The sequence below is a fragment of the Macrobrachium nipponense genome, chromosome 46, assembly GCF_015104395.2.
Source record: "Macrobrachium nipponense isolate FS-2020 chromosome 46, ASM1510439v2, whole genome shotgun sequence".
Classification (NCBI taxonomy): domain Eukaryota; kingdom Metazoa; phylum Arthropoda; class Malacostraca; order Decapoda; family Palaemonidae; genus Macrobrachium; species Macrobrachium nipponense.
The window spans coordinates 29,513,736-29,532,458 of NC_061106.1; the positions used below are offsets into that span (position 1 = coordinate 29,513,736).

Here is an 18,723-nt window from a genome sequence, read left to right on the forward strand (position 1 = left end):
TATCGATCAGTCTTTCAGCCATGTTAATTGTTTAATTCCTGGCCTCTCAGAAACCATAGTCAAACATGTTTCCTACTATAGAGGCAAAGGATATGCACTGTACAAAGTATCAAAGTGCTAAGGCAGTGAATGTGTACCATATATTTGAGGACTTCATTATTTGAGTGTCCCAAAACAGAATGAATGCTATGTAGTATATACAGTAGGCAGTCCCCGGTTATCATCGAACTCTGTTAATGGCGATCTGGTTTTATGGCACTTGTCTAACGCCATAAAATCGGCCAAGTTTAGGTTATAGGTGCCAAGTTATGGCACCATAATATACCCAACAGAGGCTCCATTAACTAGTTAACACTCAGATTTTGAAATTATTATACTCGGGCTTCTTGATAATGTGGGATGTAATTATAACAAATGTGTTTGAGGTGATCAATTCTTTTTAGGCAACCGGCAGAGTAATCACCTTTTATATGAAAGCATCCAGTACAAGTTTGCCAGATAGTAATGAACTAAAATAAACTTAAGTTCAAAGTAGGATTTCTCAGACTAAGTTAGATACATGAAACTAACCTACTATTGGTACTAACTTACTATGGCTACCTCAAGAGATGCTTCTCTTGAATGCCGAGGATGTATGATATGACAAAACAGTTTTTGTTTTGTATGACTTACCTGTAATTAGCTGAAAATGAATGAAGAAATTTTCGGAATCAACATTGTCAATTTATCCTTTGAACAGTGTGTGCACTTTTGCTAAATATTCAGGAATTAAATATTTAGGTATAGTTATGTGAGTTGATTGTCTGTTATACATCTGTATGATGGCTATTTCCAGTTTAGTTCATTTGTCTTGTTGAATGGGTACTAGAGATTTCATAATTTGTATGGACTAAATATGGTTACTTGGATATATTCTATGCCTTCCTAAAGCACTTAGTTATTTGGCTGTAAACTTGCCTCAGGACATTTGATTTTCACAAAATGTCTGCTTTTAAATTTTATTTGGGTGGCATACATGTCCATGACAATGCTTTCCTCTGCTGAAAAGAGGTGATGTCTATAAATGTTCTGTGCAGCATGATGTATTTGTATGTTCAATAACTAGTGTTACTGTGCAATAAACATAGCTACTTTGCAAAAGGTCTAAAATTACATTTACTTTCTTACAAGGCATGAGTACCATAAATGACAATGCATGTATCTTGATTTTGATCTTGTGTAATGTACTTTTCCAAGCGATTGTTTTCTGATCTATTGCACTACATATTACATTTAGAAGTTTAATTGTTTTCCGATCTATTGCACTACATATTACATTTAGAAGTTTAATTAATTCAGCAGTTAGAATTTAAAATTTGTTTTAGAACATTTTTTTTCACGTCAGATAATATTTTTTATATAAATACTTGGGAGATATTCCTTTTGTTCGTGTAGGCTAAAGTATAAGAATTTAGTAAATCTAAATTTTCTTTCATGAGGAAAGTATCTGACACAAAGTGCAGTATTGCTTATGTACATGAGTTTATATTAATACATTTTGTTTGTTCTCTCCCTTTTTGTAAGGTATGTCTATAAACGGTTGAGATTCCTAAACAACCGTTACATATCCCAAGCAGCTGCACTCATTTTCTTGGCTGTATGGCATGGACTGCATTCAGGTTATTATGCCTGTTTCTTCATGGAGTTTGTTGTTATGAACTTTGAAAAAGATGTAAGTATGGTCAAACAGTTTTAATTTTACAATTGGGGTTTTTATTTTAATTTCTTTTGTTTATCTGTTGTGAGGGCTTCATAAAAAATAAGAATGCACGGATTGCTGGAAGGCTATGGATTCCTCTCAGTAATCGTATACAGCCTGAATAGTGGGAATTAGCATACTTTGAGTTGATCCCAGAAAACTTCGAACCTTTACAGGTAAGAAGAATTCCCATATTTTATGTACTTGTTGGTATATTCTGGTTTGTTCCTATAAGAATATTAACCAAACACTTCGACTCTTACACAAGTAGTTAAAGTTAATTGAAAGATTGATTCCTTAGAAGTAAACTACTGTAGAGCCATTCTTCTTAATGAAAACCATATGGAAACTTAAGTCGAAAGGAGGAGGTGAACTTCTTTCTTTTGCCGCTTAAGGTAGCCAAGCCTAAGTACGGCACTTGTAACCTAAGATGCTATAGCCAGGCTAATTGAGTCATACTTTTTAGCCTAACAAGTGGTTAAATTCGTAGCCTGTTCCAGCCAGTCCGAGTCTACTGCTACTATCTTAGTTAACCCTCTTACGCCGATTGGACGTATTAAAGGTCAAGATAAATTGTCTCCCGGGTGCCTATTGGACGTATCAAACGTCGACATAAAAAAGTTTTCTTAAGAATTCGCGGAAAAATACTTATAGGCCTACCAGCCGAAAACTTTTGAATCATGCGCCTTGGGGGATGCTGGGAGCTCACGGATCAAGGCATTGTTTTGTTAACAATCGTTACACAGGCGCGCAAGCGCGAATTTCTTTCTTATCGCACTAAAAAGTATACACATCTCAGAAATTATTTTGTCACTGACATAATTTTTGCACCATTTTAAATTAGCCGTTACATGGAGTATTATATATGAAAATGTGTGCAATTTTATGTAGAATACAACAAAACATACTCATGATTGTAGCTTTTATCAGTTTTGAAATATTTTGATGTAAATAACAATAAGTGCCAAAATTTCAACCTTCGGTCAACTTTGACTACCGAAATGGTCGAAAAACGCAATTGTAAGCTAAAACTCTTATATTCTAGTAATATTCAATCATTTACCTTCATTTTACAACAAATTGGACGTCTCTAGCACAATATTTCGATTTACTATAGTGAATTTATGAAAAAAAACTTTTTCCTTACGTCGGCGTGGTAATTCTTCAGATAAATTTTTTTGTGCGATTGTCGTAATGTTTGCACCATTTTAAATTAGCCGTTACATAAAGTTCTATATATGGAAATGTGCGCAATTTTATGCACAATACAATTAAAAACAACCCATGGTTGTAGCTTTTATCAGTTTTGAAATATTTTCATATAAATAACGATAAGTGCCAAAATTTCAACCTTCTGTCAACTTTGACTCTACCGAAATGGTCGAAAAACGCAATTGTAAGCTAAAACTCGTATATTCTAGTAATATTCAATCATTACCCTTAATTTTGCAACAAATTGGAAATCTCTAGCACAATATTTCTATTTATGGTGAATTTATGGGAAAAAAAAAAAAAATTTTCCTTATGTCCGCGCGGTAACTTCCGAAAAAAATCAGACATTTTTTCTTGCGATTGTCATAATGTTTACACCGTTTTAAATTAGCCGTTACATAAAGTTTTATATATGAAAATGTGTGCAATTTCATGTAGAATACAACTAAAAATGATTGAAGGTTGTAGCTTTTCTCATTTTCGAAATATTTGCATATAAATAACGATAAAAGAAAAAAAAACCACGTTCGGTTAACTTTGACTCTACCGAAATAGTCAAAAAACGCAATTGTAAGATAAAACTCTTACATTCTAGTAATATTCAGTCATTTATCTTCATTTTGAAAAAAAATTGAAAGTCTCTAGCACAATATTTAGATTTATGGTGAATTTTTGAAAAAACATTTTTTTTACGTCCGCGCATTACAAATTCATGCATCATTTTGTGATAATATTTTCCCTGTGTTGCTTTGATTTTACAATGTGTTATATACCAAAAGGATCGCAATTTAGTGTGCAATACAACGAAAAACAAATTAACTCATTTGCTTTAACCGTTTGCTCACAGCACGATTTGAATACAATTATATATGAAATTTGGTTTTTGCGCTATCATATATTGCATTATTTATAGTATATGATAATGATATTATTTTTCATTTCGGATGGTTGCATACTAAACTTCAGGCAATGACAAAAAAAAGGAGCCAAAAATGAACTCTCAATCTTGAAAACTAAGCGCGCTCTGATTTTTTGAAAAAAATATTTTTTCCGCTTCAACGCTCACTCCGAGACCCCCTAGGCATACAGGAGACGATTTTTATTATACCCCCTAGGCGTTTAAGGGTTAAAAATTTGTGGAAAAATACTTATAGGGCTACCAGGCAAAAACTTTTGAATCATGCACCTTGGGGGATGGTGGGAGCTCACGGATCAAGGCGTTGTTTTGTTTACAATCGTTACCCAGGCGCAAGCACGAATTTCTTTCTTCTCGCACTAAAAAACATCAGTGCCACATCTCTGAAATTATTTCGTCACTTTGACATAATTTTTGCACCATTTTATATTAGTGATTACATGGAGTATTATATATGAAAATGTGCGTGGAAGGTAGGGACAAATTTATTTTTTCTTACATCATGTGCATTTGCATATCTTCCTCTTTCCATTGAAATGCATTTTTCTTAAATTGGCCAACCTTAACCCCCCAGCCCTGGTATCGTATATATATAATCACATAGCTTTGGTGCAATGTCCGGGTATCTTACATATGTATACGACGAAGATTTGGTGCCATACAGTTCAAATGAATTTTCAGGAAAAATGTTCCTAGTTCCATATATCACTATTGGCAACTCTTCAGATCACCATATAAGAGTCCAAGTGAGCTGAAAGACTTTCAGTCGTGCTTGAGCTGGTAATGGGGAATGTCATCACAAATTCCCATCCAAGGTTGCATTGTAAATGTTTTACAATAAATATGCAATGAATTTGTTCCTGGTCCTTTTTCTTGTGATTAAGAACTTTTATAACTTTGTAAAATTAGTGTATTTTTTACAACTGTCATAGGGAATATACATACTATCTTCCTTTTTACATTGATGAGTTTTTTTTAGTTTTTCTTCGAAATTGGTCATCCTTAAATTCAGTCCGGTCGTGGGTGTTATGCATTAGCATAATTTTGTCCAGACTGTGAGGGTTAAAGTTTGCCATGTCTGGGTGTGTGCTTGATATACGTATATTTAACCCCTCCCTTAAGGGTTAATGTACTAGTAAGTGTATATTTGTACCTAAAACACACTCTCTCTCTCTCTCTCTCTCTCTCTCTCCTGTTATGCAGTATTTTATTTGCATTTAAAGAGAGGATTTTGGGATTAGAGAGAGAAAAGCAAGCAAATGCACAGTAAGTGCTTAGATTCCATGATGAAATGCATACATATACATATACACAAGTAAGCATACACATTCTGAAAAATGTATGTAACACTGCAGTATTTTAAGTACAGTACTGTAGTGCATTAAAAAAAGTCAATAAAAATATTGTAACAGAGAGTGAGTGAGTACATCAAGGCGCCTTTCGTATCATGAGGTTTTCGTATCTTGGACCACATTTTACATGTAAAATGGCTAATCCGTTCCAAGCCCTCCAAAAACACCCCAGTAAATTTTATAATAAAAGCTAAATTGACCTATAAACAATGAAATACTACAACAATTTGGACCATTCAATACCAAAATTAATAAAAAAAAAAAAAAATGCAAAAATAACTGTTTAAATAACGTGTATATTAGTGTACATGGTAACAAGAAATATACTGTACGTAAAATGTGGAGGCTTACCTTTTGAGTGAGGCTACGTACATACGTAACTATCCAAGGAAGATTGCTTCTGCCTACTTTTCACAATGTTCCTGTGTGAGCCTTTTCGGGGGGTGTCTCCTACAAATGATTGCACTTTATGAAAAGCGGCTTTAATTTCTGCCGTTTTTTTTCTTTTGTACGTACGTACTACGTACACAATTCCTGTGTGAGCCTTTTCGGGGGATCTTCTACAAATTATTGCACTTTATGAAAAGCGGCTTTAATTTCTGCAGTTTTTATATATATTAATAATATATATAGATATATATATATATATATATATATATATATATATATATATATATCTATATATATATATATATTATATTATATATATATAATTAATATATATATATATATTGATATATACAGAATTTCAACTTTCTGTTCTTTCTTTGCACCTCATGACTCTGTTGGCCCTGGTGTCCATCAAAACCCTGTTGAACCAAATGCTCTCTGCAACTGATTGGGGTACTGAATGTTCGGCTGCTGACCCTCAACATAAACTGAAGTGCCTTGATTATACGTACTGGTATGCATGTTGTAAATGATTGGTCTACACCCTCTGTTCAGCAGGGAGTGGATATTCTACCAACCTTGCAAAGTTTCCAGTTATCCCATGAGAGAGACCTTGATCACTTATCCCATGTGAGAGATCTTGGTCACTTTTTTTTTTTAAATAACGTACACATCGACGATCCCGAATGGCCAAAGCACGCCACCACGTATACATAGTAGTAGATGCATGATGGTAGGGATGCTGGTCAATAGGAGAGAAGGATTTCATGGCCGCGACTAGCATCAGGAACCAATGGGAGAGCAGGAGGATGGTGGCGAGTCTACTAGTACTAAGATGGCGGCGCGATTTTCAAAATTGTTATCCGGGCGAATCTCGGACTTTCAGAAACCTTTCGTATCTTGAAAACTTTTCGTATGTAGAGCCGTTAAATTTTTCGTATTGGCTTTCGTAACTTGGATTTTTCGTAAGTTGAGCCTTTCGTATCTCGAGGTACTACTGTATTACAGTAAAAATACCATATATACTCGAAAAATGTTACAAGGGGCATAGACAACATGAAAAAAATATAGAGAGATGGTTGTCAGACACAAACCCATTACATACCAGTACAGTATGCTTGAAATATACAGTAAGGACTGGCTCCTCTTTTACTAACCAATTTCCCTACAGACCAAGTTGTAGGAAAAAAATATAGAGAGATGGTTGTCAGACACAAACCCATTACATACCAGTACAGTATGCTTGAAATATTCAGTAAGGACTGGCTCCTCTTTTACTAACCAATTTCCCTACAGACTAAGTTGTAGGAAAAGAACTTTGTATCTGGATTACTTTTTATGTGTAACCCAATTGACAAGCTTGCATAAGACCAGAGACTTGTTTGTAAATGTCATACAAGTACTCTTAGTGATCTTGGTCTTCAACATTTGGTTTACACTGGAACATCAGCTTCAGTGCATTGCACATATTTCTTGAATGGTTAGGGTCTTAAGTGTCTTTCCCTTTCTTCCATTAGGGTTTGCTTTAGGGATTTTTTCCTTCCAATTTGATAGTCAAAGATTTAGCTGCAGGAGATATGCTAAAGGTACAGTATTATCAGAATAGTAAAGTTCAACAGATTTTGTGCTCAAAATGTTGGCATCAAGTATGATCAGTTTTGATTATGCCCTGACATGAAAAAGTAGCTGGCTTTGTAAGCTTCATCAAACTGGGTACAGGCGGCCCACGGTTAACGGCGCAATCGCTCAACGGCAAATCGGTTTTACGGCTGTAGTAAAAAATATTCATTAAAAAAATAAGGCATTTTAAGTTATTTTTACGGCAATTTTCGGATAACAGCGCCGCTATCGCCGTTGTCTAAGGAGTTCATACATTTGTAGAAATGCCATTCAGACCATAAAGGTTATGCAAATGATATTAACAAAGTTTATTGAGAGTTATTACATTGGTATTAGGGTAGAATATAGGCCTCTGATGCTGTTCTATGCCGAAAATATTGAGTTACACAAGTGCAGATTTAACTATGGATGTGTCAATTTATAAATTTTCATGCTTTTATGTTTAAAATGTGTATGAAAATGTATTACGTATAGGGTATTTTTATTTCTGCACAGAAATATGATACAAAGGCAGCTCTTGAAACTGCCCTTCACATTATCAAAGAGGATGTGTTTTCATGTTCTTTCTTGTGAGCCGCTGCCTGCCGCTCTTACGAAAATATAGAGTTAAAAACAGTGCAAATTTAGTGATCGATGTATCAATTCTATAAATGTTCATGCTTCTATGTTTAAAATGTGTATGAAAATATATTACGTATAGGGTATTTTTATTTCTGCGCAGAAATATGATACTAAGGCAGCTTTTGAAACTGCCCTTCACGTTATCAAATACAGGTATTCTCCTACTTACGATGGGGTTAGGTTCCGAAAAACCCATCGTAAGTTGAGAAAATCGGATATAGCCTAGCCTACACTTAAGTTAATCAGTACCATATAGGCTAGGCTATATACACATATATGGAAGATTAGCCTACACTACACAGTATACCTATACATATAAGGTATAGTAATTATTAATATCAGCTAGTTCGGGTGTTTCAATGCAGATTGACTTATGATAATTAAGTATAAAAAGAAACTTAATAATAAGAACAAGGATCCAGAACCTGTAGCGTAAATTGGGTAACTCACCAAGATTCAGTCCGTTGTCGGCATACATGATCGGTGTCAGGCTGTTCATGGCTACTATAACTAAAGATCGGAAGAGGAGGATGATGATAAAGCAGCAGGATCATCAATTCGCTCTTCCTCAGATAGAATTTCTTCTTCTGTTAGTTCAGGTGTCTCGAGGAAACAACTGTTCCGAGACGTACAGGATCGAGTCTTAAGTGAGGGGGTAGGGCTGGGGGAAGCGGAATGCACTGGAGTCGTTCTCTTGAAGAAAAAATCCATTGTAGGTTGCACAGTGCGTTTTTTTCGTTCTTCATAAATTAATCGGTAACATGCAACACTGTCTTGATGAGCCCTCTGAACTTTGGCAAACCGTTCCTCGTCCCCATCCATTTCACTTAAAAGTTTCAGTCCTTGATCAAATAAAGCAAACGCCTCTGCCCAGTTTTTTTTAGTCGTAAACGTTCGCTCCGGCTCTTTTATTTCTTCTTCCTCTTCTGCTTTTTTTTTTTCTCTTCTGCAAGTGCAATTAAATCCTCTGCCGTTAGCTCTACATCCTTGCACATCTATAAGTTCTTGGATATCTTCCTCGTCAATTTCTAAATCTAAACTTTTCCCAAGTATCAAGATCTTTTTATTGATTTCCACTTCTTCTTCATTCTGATCGAAACCTTTAAACGAGTTCACATACACTTTCAGCAGATTTTTCCAGACCCCATTCATACACTCTTTCTTTACCTCCTTCCAATGTTCATAATGGAGTTAAGAACACTAAATTCTTTCCAGAAAGTTCTGAGATCTTTCTCCTCGTTATCCGTAGCCTGGACAGCCTGCGCAAACGTGTTCCGAAGATAATACACCTTGAACGTAGCCACAGCACCCTGATCCATGGGTTGTATGAGAGAAGTTGTGTTTGGTGGCAGAAACACAACTTTTACATTCTCGTTAATATCTCCGATGTGCTTGAGGGTGGCCGGCCAGGAAGCAGTTGTCGAGAATCAGAAGAATTTGAAGGGGATGTTATTTTTCCTACAATGATCTTTCACTTCCGGAATGAAGCAATGAACGAACCAGTCCTCGAACAATATTGCAGTCATCCAAGCTTTTTTATTATGACGGTAATGCACAGGAAGTGTCTGCTTGTCGATGTTTTTTAAAGCCCTTGGATTTTCTGAGTGATAAATCATAAAGGGCTTAAGTTTATACCCAGCCACATTTCCCCCAACCCAAGCAGAAGAGTCAATCGATCCTTGTATGCCTTAAACCCGGGCATCGCCGTTGCTTCTTTGTGGATGTAGGACCGTTGTGGCATACGTTTCCAATAAAGTCTGGTTTCGTCAACATTAAAGATTTGCTCTGGCAAGTAGCCTTCATTAACGACGATCTCGTGTAAAACATCCTTAAATTTAGCGGCTCCGTCAGCATCAGCGCTTGCTGCTTCACCGCTAATTTTCACACTGTGAAAATTATGGCGGTTCTTGAAACGACGAAACCATCCAGCACTTGCTGCAAAACTTTTGTTGTGGTTATCATCATAATTCTTCTTCAGTTCTTCAAAAAGCATGCGCGCCTTTGTCTGAATGGTTAAGAGGGTGAGCGGCATACGCTTTTGTATTTGATCCTCCATCCACGTGACCAGTAACTGCTCCATTTCTTCCAAAGGCCCTATCCTCTTCTTTGATATAACAGTTGAATGAACTGAAGCAGATGCCTTTACAGCATCCATTACGCGTTTCTTGTCCTTGAGGATGGTGGATACCGTCGATTGCGATAAACATTCGTCACGTGCGATAACCATGACTGCCTTTCCCGCTTCACGCTGGTTTATTATTTTCAGTTTCTGCTCCAAAGTGATGGATTGCCTCTTCTTTTTTGCACTACCAGCAGGACACCTATTTGGTTGTTTGGCAGACATAGTTTTTTTGTTTTAATTTTCGTTACTTAAAAAAAACACTCAAAAATCACAAACGAACACCGACCTAATGTTACTTGGTTCAAAACGAGCGCAAGTGAGGTCGAACTCATTGCCGCTGTACCTACGCCAGCCTCTCGCTCTCGGGCCAACATATCGTACAGCGTAGTACGCTGCTGCCAGCGCTCGCTGTGTGCGAAATTTAAAAATACGCATTTTCAACTTTTTTTTTTTTTTTTTTTTTTTTTTTTTTTTTTTTTTGTATTAATTGCTAACCCCATCGTAACATCGGATTATCGTAAAACGGATTATCGTAACTCGAGCACTACCTGTATGATGTTTTTTCATGTTAGTTCTTGTAAGCTGCCACCTGCCGCTCTTCCAAAAATATAGTTAAAAAGAGTGCAAATTTAGCAATCGATGTGTTGATTTTATAAATATTCATGCTTTTATGTTTAAAATGTGTATGAAAATATATGCATAGGGTATTTTTATTTTTGTACATAAATATGATACAAATTAAGGCAGCTTTTGTAACTAACCTCCACAATGTCAAAGGATGTTTTTACATGTTCGTTCTTGTCCACCACTGTTCCGAAAAATGCATGGTGTTATTTTATTAATTTGGGAGATAATTATAACTCATTTTCTTAATGAAACTTCAGCTTTTTGTTATAAGTTTTCATGCATTTATGTTTAAAATGTATTATAAAATACTACGGCAAATCTATGCCAGTATTCCTCGGAGCGGCCAATGATTTGGTTTGAAATCAGCTGATGGCAAATATTAGTTTGTTTCACCATATTAAACGCAATTCTGAGCAAATTTTCTTGCTTCTAGTTAGTATAAACGAATATCTAGATACTTGACTTATATTAGACAAGGTTATTTTCCCTAATACGACGTGTTTCCAGGTGGAAATATGAATTGAATATGTCTCATGATTGTGAACTATTTATTTTTTCGTTAACAGATTATGTTAGCGGCACATTTATTGCGTAAAAAAATTATGTGATTATGTTTGCAATTTCCTTTATATCACTGTAATACAAACTGTACGTCATTTATCTTATATCGGTGTGAAACCAACAGTAAAATGTTTTCTTTCAAGCGCAGCAGTTTTGACGAAAATTATTTTATCTCAATTTTATCTACGGTTGGTTTGATTGCTTACGTTTACAGGAGTTTTATCCTTGTTGCCGATGCACGATAATAGTCATTGGCAGCTTGAACAGTTTTCTCAGCTTCAGTTATAACTAGGTTTAAATTTAACAGTATATTTCAAGATTGATCTTTGATCTATAGCAAATAAAGTTATTACATTAAGATGACTCATTTCTGTTCTACATAACGTCATTTATAACAACTACGGTAATAGTGTAATATAGTACGATGATTGAAATACAAGCCAAACGGATGTTATCCAATTACATTGTACTTTAAAAAAAAAAAAAAAAAAAAAAAAAAAAAAAAAAAAAAAAAGTTGTTTCTTGTTTGGTTGTTCATGGCTTTACACATTTACACAACAAGTATAACGTTAAAACCATACTTTCATCATTCTCTTTTGCTGTTTTTGAACTTATGTAACTAGAAGATGGGATAAAGTTAGGCTATTGTAATTTGGCCTCTCATTAAATCAGATTATTGTAAGACCAATTATCGTAACCTGAACACTACAGCTACCTGTACACTGTATAAAACCTTATTATATCTTTACATACTCTAGACACCCAAAGGATTAAAGCTAGGCTTTTTTTACTTTATAGTATTAATAATACTATAATGCACTGCACAGTACTATACTGTATAGTAAATTCTATAATACTATACTACATAAATATAATTTTACTTATTGCACTATTGTGGGATTACGGCGCCGTTTGACTGGTCTAGGGCGCTGTTAACTGGTCTAGAATTTCTAAAGAAGGTGTGCGGCGGCCATAGGCTTTAAAATCACTTAGTGTCGAAAATCACTTGCCGTCGGTGGCCAGGAACGGAACCCCTACTGCTAACCGAGGGCTGCCTGTATTTAAAAATGTTTTGAGTTACTTTGGCATTAATTTGATATTCAGTGATTTACTATACTGTAGCCACAAAACATTTCTTTCATTACTCAGTAGTACACTTTTCTGCTGTGTTGTAACAATCAAGCCCTTGTATACTAATTTTAATGTTTGTGTTTGTTTCAGCTTGCAAATTACGTAAACCAGTATCCAAAACTTTTGTCCCTGCTAAATGCTGGTCCTTTGAAGTACATCAAGTTTGTTGTATTGAAGGTCTACGTAGTCATCTTTATGGGATATTGCTTAGGACCTTTTGTTTTACTAAAGCTGCATAGGTGAGTTACTTTGTTAGTTTGATGAAATTTATTTAATGGAGAAATATAAGATTAATGGAACTCTGCTAAGATTTACAGACATAAAAGGGCTGTGCTTTGATTTTGTGAATCCTAAGTGCACTGGTTAATGATTAAAAAAATTAACATAGTTTTTTATTAAAAATAAATTGGAGTAGCAGAATTTTTAAAAAGTAATCAGGCCCTTAATTATCATTAAGTAATTTCATTTATAGACTTGTAGATGTAGTGATATTTGTACAGTCTGCCCATGAACTATTGGCTTAGTTTCTTGATTCACTGTTCATTATGGAAATATTGCCATATGCAGGTGCCAGATTATTTACTTATCAATAAATAATATTTGTTCATATATGAAACAAACCTGAGGTCTTAACATTAGGATAATACTAGCTCCAAGCTGGAAACTGGTAGAATTAATAACAAACTTGTGAGATCGAGGGACTATTGGCATCTATACCAGGTCACGGGGTATTGTAGCTCCCCAGAATGCCCTTGGCGTCTCGTGACCCATCAGTTACTTTCGTACCGCCTTTAAGATAGGATGTGATTACTTTCTATCTGTTTTAAAGCTGGTTTAGTTTGCCTGATTTTATTCAAATTTTCCTTTTTTCTCTCTGGGTGATCTCAGTGTGGGTGTTATCTGCTAGATTTGTGTACGTTGTAAGATGAAGAATTTTGCTTCACCAACAGAAATTTCTTCGGGTTCTCGCAAGAGACAAAGGAAATGCCCTGGAGTGAGTGGGTTTCCTTGTTCAAGATTTTTGACATCGGTGTCTACAGATCCCCACCCAACTTGTAGTAGGTGCAGAGGAAACGTATGGACTATTACTAATCCTTATTTAGTTTGTCGTGGTTGGTCGGTGGAACAGTGGATGAAGTTTTATGGGAAGGGCCAGTACAAAAGAAAGGAAACGACGCCATCTTTGGATGACCAAGCGCCATCAGCTTCTTTTGCATCGGCAATACATCAGACTGGTCCATATGTTTCGTCACTTGCTTTTGATGTTTCCTATACCCCTTCAGTTTCTTCTAGTGATTCGTTATTGGAAACTCCAGGAGGGGTTTTGGGTAGTTTTATGCATAATTACGCTCCATCATTCCCAGCAGGGAGAGGGGGAGCATCGCCATCTTTGTTCCAGGTGTCGGCTCCTGATGCGTAGACAATGGAAGGAATGTGGTCAGCGTTAGGCCTACCAGGCGTACCAACCTTGGAGGTGTTGCTTTCTCATTATATGGCGTCATGTTTCCACCCGGGCCCGACAATGATGAATGTTCCTCATCCGCCTGACATGCATTTTATGGGAGCTAATGCCATGGCAACGACATCATCAATGTTTCCGGCGATGCAGAATGTTGGAAGCAGTTTTGCAGCACATGCAGGGCTTCCAGCAGCAGCCGCTCAATCTCTCCCTACAAGAGTGGTGACGTCACAACCGTCACACACGGACATTGGCTGACGCGATGATGTCACAGCCTACTGCTTCTCTCGCTACTTCGTTGTCTCCGGAGACGAATACGCTTTCTGACTTTGGTACACACAGTCATGAAGAAATTACAAGCTCTAGAGTACAAGATAGATAAGAAAGACATAAAGGAAAGACGTGCATCGGCTTCTTCTTCTTTCCTCTAGTTCAGTGTCATCGCAAAATTCAATGATGTCACTGCGTGTACCAGTCAAGCGTTGGAGGATACGGGACTTCGTGACTGATCCTCTGGTCAAGAGAAGAAGAGTAAATTCTTCTTCATCTTCGAGCCAGGACTGTCACATCCCTGTCAGCAACAAAGTAAAGAAGACAGTGGCTGGGAAGCTTAACGCTAACGGACAGTCATTTACAGGCGTCCGAACAAGCGAAAGCATTGATGGTCGCTGGGATAGCGGCCGCTGTCGAGATCCTAGCAGCGATGACAAAGCTTTTAGGAGACTCCACTGCCGTTGGTAAAATCAATGGTGAGTGGGCAGCATTCAACAAAGAATGGAGAACGGATACCAGTTTCGCCTGTAAGACCTTTCAAAATAAGGAGAAAGGATGAGAGAGCTCCCATTAAAAGGTTGAATAATAAAGAGTTGGTAACCTCTCCTGATACGCTGATGGAAGGCATTGTTCGCCTCGATGAGAGATCAAGGCCGACTTCCCCGACGGCCGTTGAAGATGATAGTCGAATGACCTTGAATGATATTAATAGAGATAGAGAGGAAATTATCTTGGTTTTGGGAGAATCTTCATCTTGGAGGTATAGATGGGGGTTCTCTCTCTAGATCTGTGAGTAGAGAAGAAGTTAGGTGGTCACGTTCTCCTACTATTTGAGATCGAGCCGACGTCGGCCATCAGAGATCAAAGAGGCCGCGGTCTTAGGGTCGGATGGCCACTACGCACCCGAACGTTTGTCAGAGGATAGAAGTGAACACAATACGTTGGAACCGGAGGAAGGGGAAAACCAGAAGTTTCTGGTTTTGTATGCGGAGGTGGTTGATTTGATTCGTCAATCCAATAACCTTTCGAGGAGCACGGAGGCACCTGCCAGTATGCTTCCTCCTCGAATCGATATGGTATTTGGAGTGAAAAAGGATACGAAGATGTCGTATGAATTACCTTGCTCAAGTCATGTGGAGTCAGTTTTACAGCACGTCAATGCACGGATTGCTGGAAGGGATAATTTGTTAAGATCACATAGATCGTTTAAGTTTATTTCTCCGCCGTTGATGAAACGTAGGAAATATGCGACACCTATGGTTCCTTTTGCTATCTAGACAAATTAACCTAGATGTGGTAAGGTGAAAACCTTGGTTAACGTTGGATCAAATTAAGATGGAATGCCCGTCGATGACTTGTCAGGAGGCTGCTACATTGGAAGTAACAGCTCTTCTATCTTTCAGACTGCTTCTTGGTTAGACCTTTGGTCAACAGCATTGGCAAATTTGCATTTTCAGAAATAACAAGATAAGTAGTGGATGAGACAATGTTTATCAGATTGCTACAATCAGGTTCCAAAGCAATTGCGTACTTGACGAATTGAAGTGCCAATGTTTGGGCTAATATCCTATTGATGAGGAGAGATGCAGCATTGGCTAGATTAAGCCACACTATTGATATGGATTCCCTGTTAGCAATGAGGAATTGCTCATCAGCTCTTTCACAATAGAGGGGAGAGGTTCAAGACAAATCACTGGAAGGTGTGGCAGGAATTTGGAGCAGAGCAGTGGGTGGTGGATGTTCTCAGAGTCGGATATTTGATTCCGTTCGAAGTGACCCCACCCTTAACAGAACAACCATTACCGCACCTCTCTTATGCTCAGGAATCTCAGAAAGCTTTTATTCTGCAAGAGGAAGTGAAGAATATGATGGAAAAAGGAGCTGTGGAACAAGTATCGCTTCTGTCAAAGGGGTTTTACAGCTGCATTTTCCTTGTCCCCAAAGCCAACGGAGATTGGAGGGCAGTAATAGATGTGTCAGCATTGAATCTGTTTATAAGGAAAACCCGATTCAGAATGGAGACCCCAAAGACAGTTCTAGCAGCAGTCAGGGACAAGGACTTTATGCTGACAATAGACTTGGACACATACTTTCAGATCCCAGTCCATCAGTCTTCCAGGAAATTTCTCTGCTTCAGTCTTGCAGAGGAAGTTTTCCAATTCAGAGTCCTGTGCTTCGGATTGACAACGTCTCCGCAAGTTTTTACAAGAGTATTCACTCTCGTGTCGACATGGGCGCATGCTCAGGGGATCAGGCTAATAAAACACCTAGACGACTGGCTGGTGATAGCAAAGTCCAGTGAAAATTACTTCAGGACAGGGTTACCCTTCTGCAGTTTTGTCACAGCCTAAGCATTTCGATAAATCAGGAGAAGTCAAAGTTGGATCCAAGTCAACGGCTGGTGTATCTGGGTATAATTAAGACACAGTAAAAGCCAAAGTTTTCCCAGCAGACCAGAGGGTAAAGAAATGCAAACAAGTGGTGAATGCCTTTCTGGAAAAGCAAACACAGCCAGCAAAACAGTGGCAAGTAGTACTGGGAATTCTAAGTTCCTTGTAGAAGCTGGTACAACAAGGGAGACTACACCTTCGATCATTGCAATGGAGGATGAAGGAGTTTTGGTCGTCAATGGTAGATCACCCATACAAGCAAATTCCCTTGTTGACAGAGGTGAGGAAAGACCTACTGTGGTGGGTACAGGACAACAATCTGATAGTGGGAGTTCCCCTTCAGCAACCCTCTCTGGACCTCTTGCTGTTCTCAGATGCGTCACTCGAAGGTTTGGGCACCCACATGGAGGAGCTGATGACTTCAGGGAAGTGGAGTTGCGAAGACAGAAAACTCCAAATAAACGTGTTGGAGTTAAAAGCAGCGTTTCTGGCACTACAGGAATTCCGGGAGAGGGTGAAGGGGCAATCAGTAGGTATTGATGTCAGACAACACCACAGTAGTAGCTTACGTAAACAATCAAGGAGGCCTGGTATCTCAACAGTTACACCTGATGACAGTTCAACTTCATCAGTGGGCTGTAGAGAACTTATAGACATCAGAGCCAGATATATTCCAGGAAAAAGAAACATAGTGGCCAACAAATTGAGCCGCAGGGACCAGACCCTAGGAACAGAGTGGTCCTTGCATCAAGAAGTAGTGGACTGAATGTTCATATTGTGGGAAAGGTCGATCATAGACATATTCTCAATCAGGTACAGCAAAAAGTTGGAAGTGTATTGTTCAGTAGTCCCGGACGCAGAGGAAGTAGCAGAAGATGCGCTTTAACACCTATGGGACAATCTGGACGTGTACGCATTTCCTCCATTTTGCCTAATCCGTCAGGTTCTGAACAAGGTAATGCAGTCTCAGAACCTCAAAATGACTCTGGTAGCCCCTTTGTGGCCGAAGGCAGAATGGTTTCTGGATCTGTTGGAACTCCTAATAGATGTGCCTAGAGAGTTACCTCCGTGGAACAACCTACTATGTCAACCGCATGTGAAGAGGTACCATTAGTCGGTGCAGTCCCTATCACTTCACGAGCGGAGACTGTCAAGTATCTCCTGCGAGCGAGAGGCTTTTCTCAGAAAGCAGCAACACAGAAGGCAGGAAATATCAGGTCATCTGCAGTGGTCTACCAAGGAAAATGGTCCGCGTACTGTGATTGGTGTCGTAGAGGGAACTTGTCTCCACTCAGAACCACTATTCAACAGTTAGCAGATTTTCTGATATATCTCAGGACAGAAAGGTATATGTCTGTATCTGCTGTAAAGGGATACAGGGCTGCTCTACCCTCGGTCCTGCGGATGGAAGGCGTGGACATTTCTTCTTCATGGGAGATGGCTATGTTAATGAAGAGTTTTGAACAGTCCTGTTCCCTGAAGGAACTAAAAGCTCCAGATTGGGATTTGACCATGGTACTGAGTAGTCTTACAAAGCCCCCATACTAGCCACTGAGACAGGCCACAGATAGAAGCTTGTCCCTGAAGGCAGTCTTCCTATTGGCCCTAGCCTCAACCAAAAAGGTTGGGGAGCTGCATGGTCTGTTATATGTGGTGAAGCATTCGAGAGGTTGGAAGTCTAACGTTTTCGAGTTTGTCCCAGAATTCGTGGCCAAAACCCAAATCCCATCAGTAGTGGATGGCAGATTCGACTCCTTTTCCATACCTTCTCTGGCAGAATTTGTAGACAATGACGCTGAAGAAATGCTTCTATGTCCTGTCAGAGCACTAAGAGCGTACTTAAGAAGAACAAGGCATCTCAGGCCGGGGTGCCGAAGGCTTTTTGTAAGTACAGGACAACAAAAGGAAGTGTCCAGGAAAACTATCGTTTTGGCTGAGAGAAACGATCAGGAATGCATACATGACAGAAAACACAGGGTCAAATAGCCTGGAGAGAGCTAGAGCTCATGACATCAGGGGCTTGAGTGCTTCTTTGGCATTCAAGAAAAATATGTCAGTGGAGAGGATTTTGAAAGCTGGTATTTGGCGACGCCAAACAACTTTCACTTCCTTTTATTTAAAAGATGTTGCCCATAGATCCTTGGACACTTTTTCTTTGGGTCAGTGGTGGCTGCCCAGCAGGTGGTGTAGCTCATCCAGTACCCCAGGCGGGTCAGTTTGTGTCTAGTCTAAGATGAAGGTATGAAAGTAGAATGAATGAGATGACTGGTCTTTCTTCTTTACTACTTTCTTTCAACTCCTTTACCTACGT

At 38.3% G+C, this 18,723-nt stretch overlaps 1 protein-coding gene across 2 annotated transcripts in view; it reads left to right on the plus strand.

The window, feature by feature from the left end:
* The window catches only part of LOC135214851 (lysophospholipid acyltransferase 5-like), a 118,982-nt gene that overhangs the window by 88,892 nt on the left and 11,367 nt on the right, over window positions 1–18,723 (plus strand). For both annotated transcript variants that reach the window (XM_064249267.1, XM_064249266.1), the window contains exons 9-10: window positions 1,564–1,711; window positions 12,381–12,529. In XM_064249267.1, the coding sequence (XP_064105337.1) occupies window positions 1,564–1,711; window positions 12,381–12,529 (297 nt within the window). The remainder of the gene's footprint in view (window positions 1–1,563; window positions 1,712–12,380; window positions 12,530–18,723) is intronic.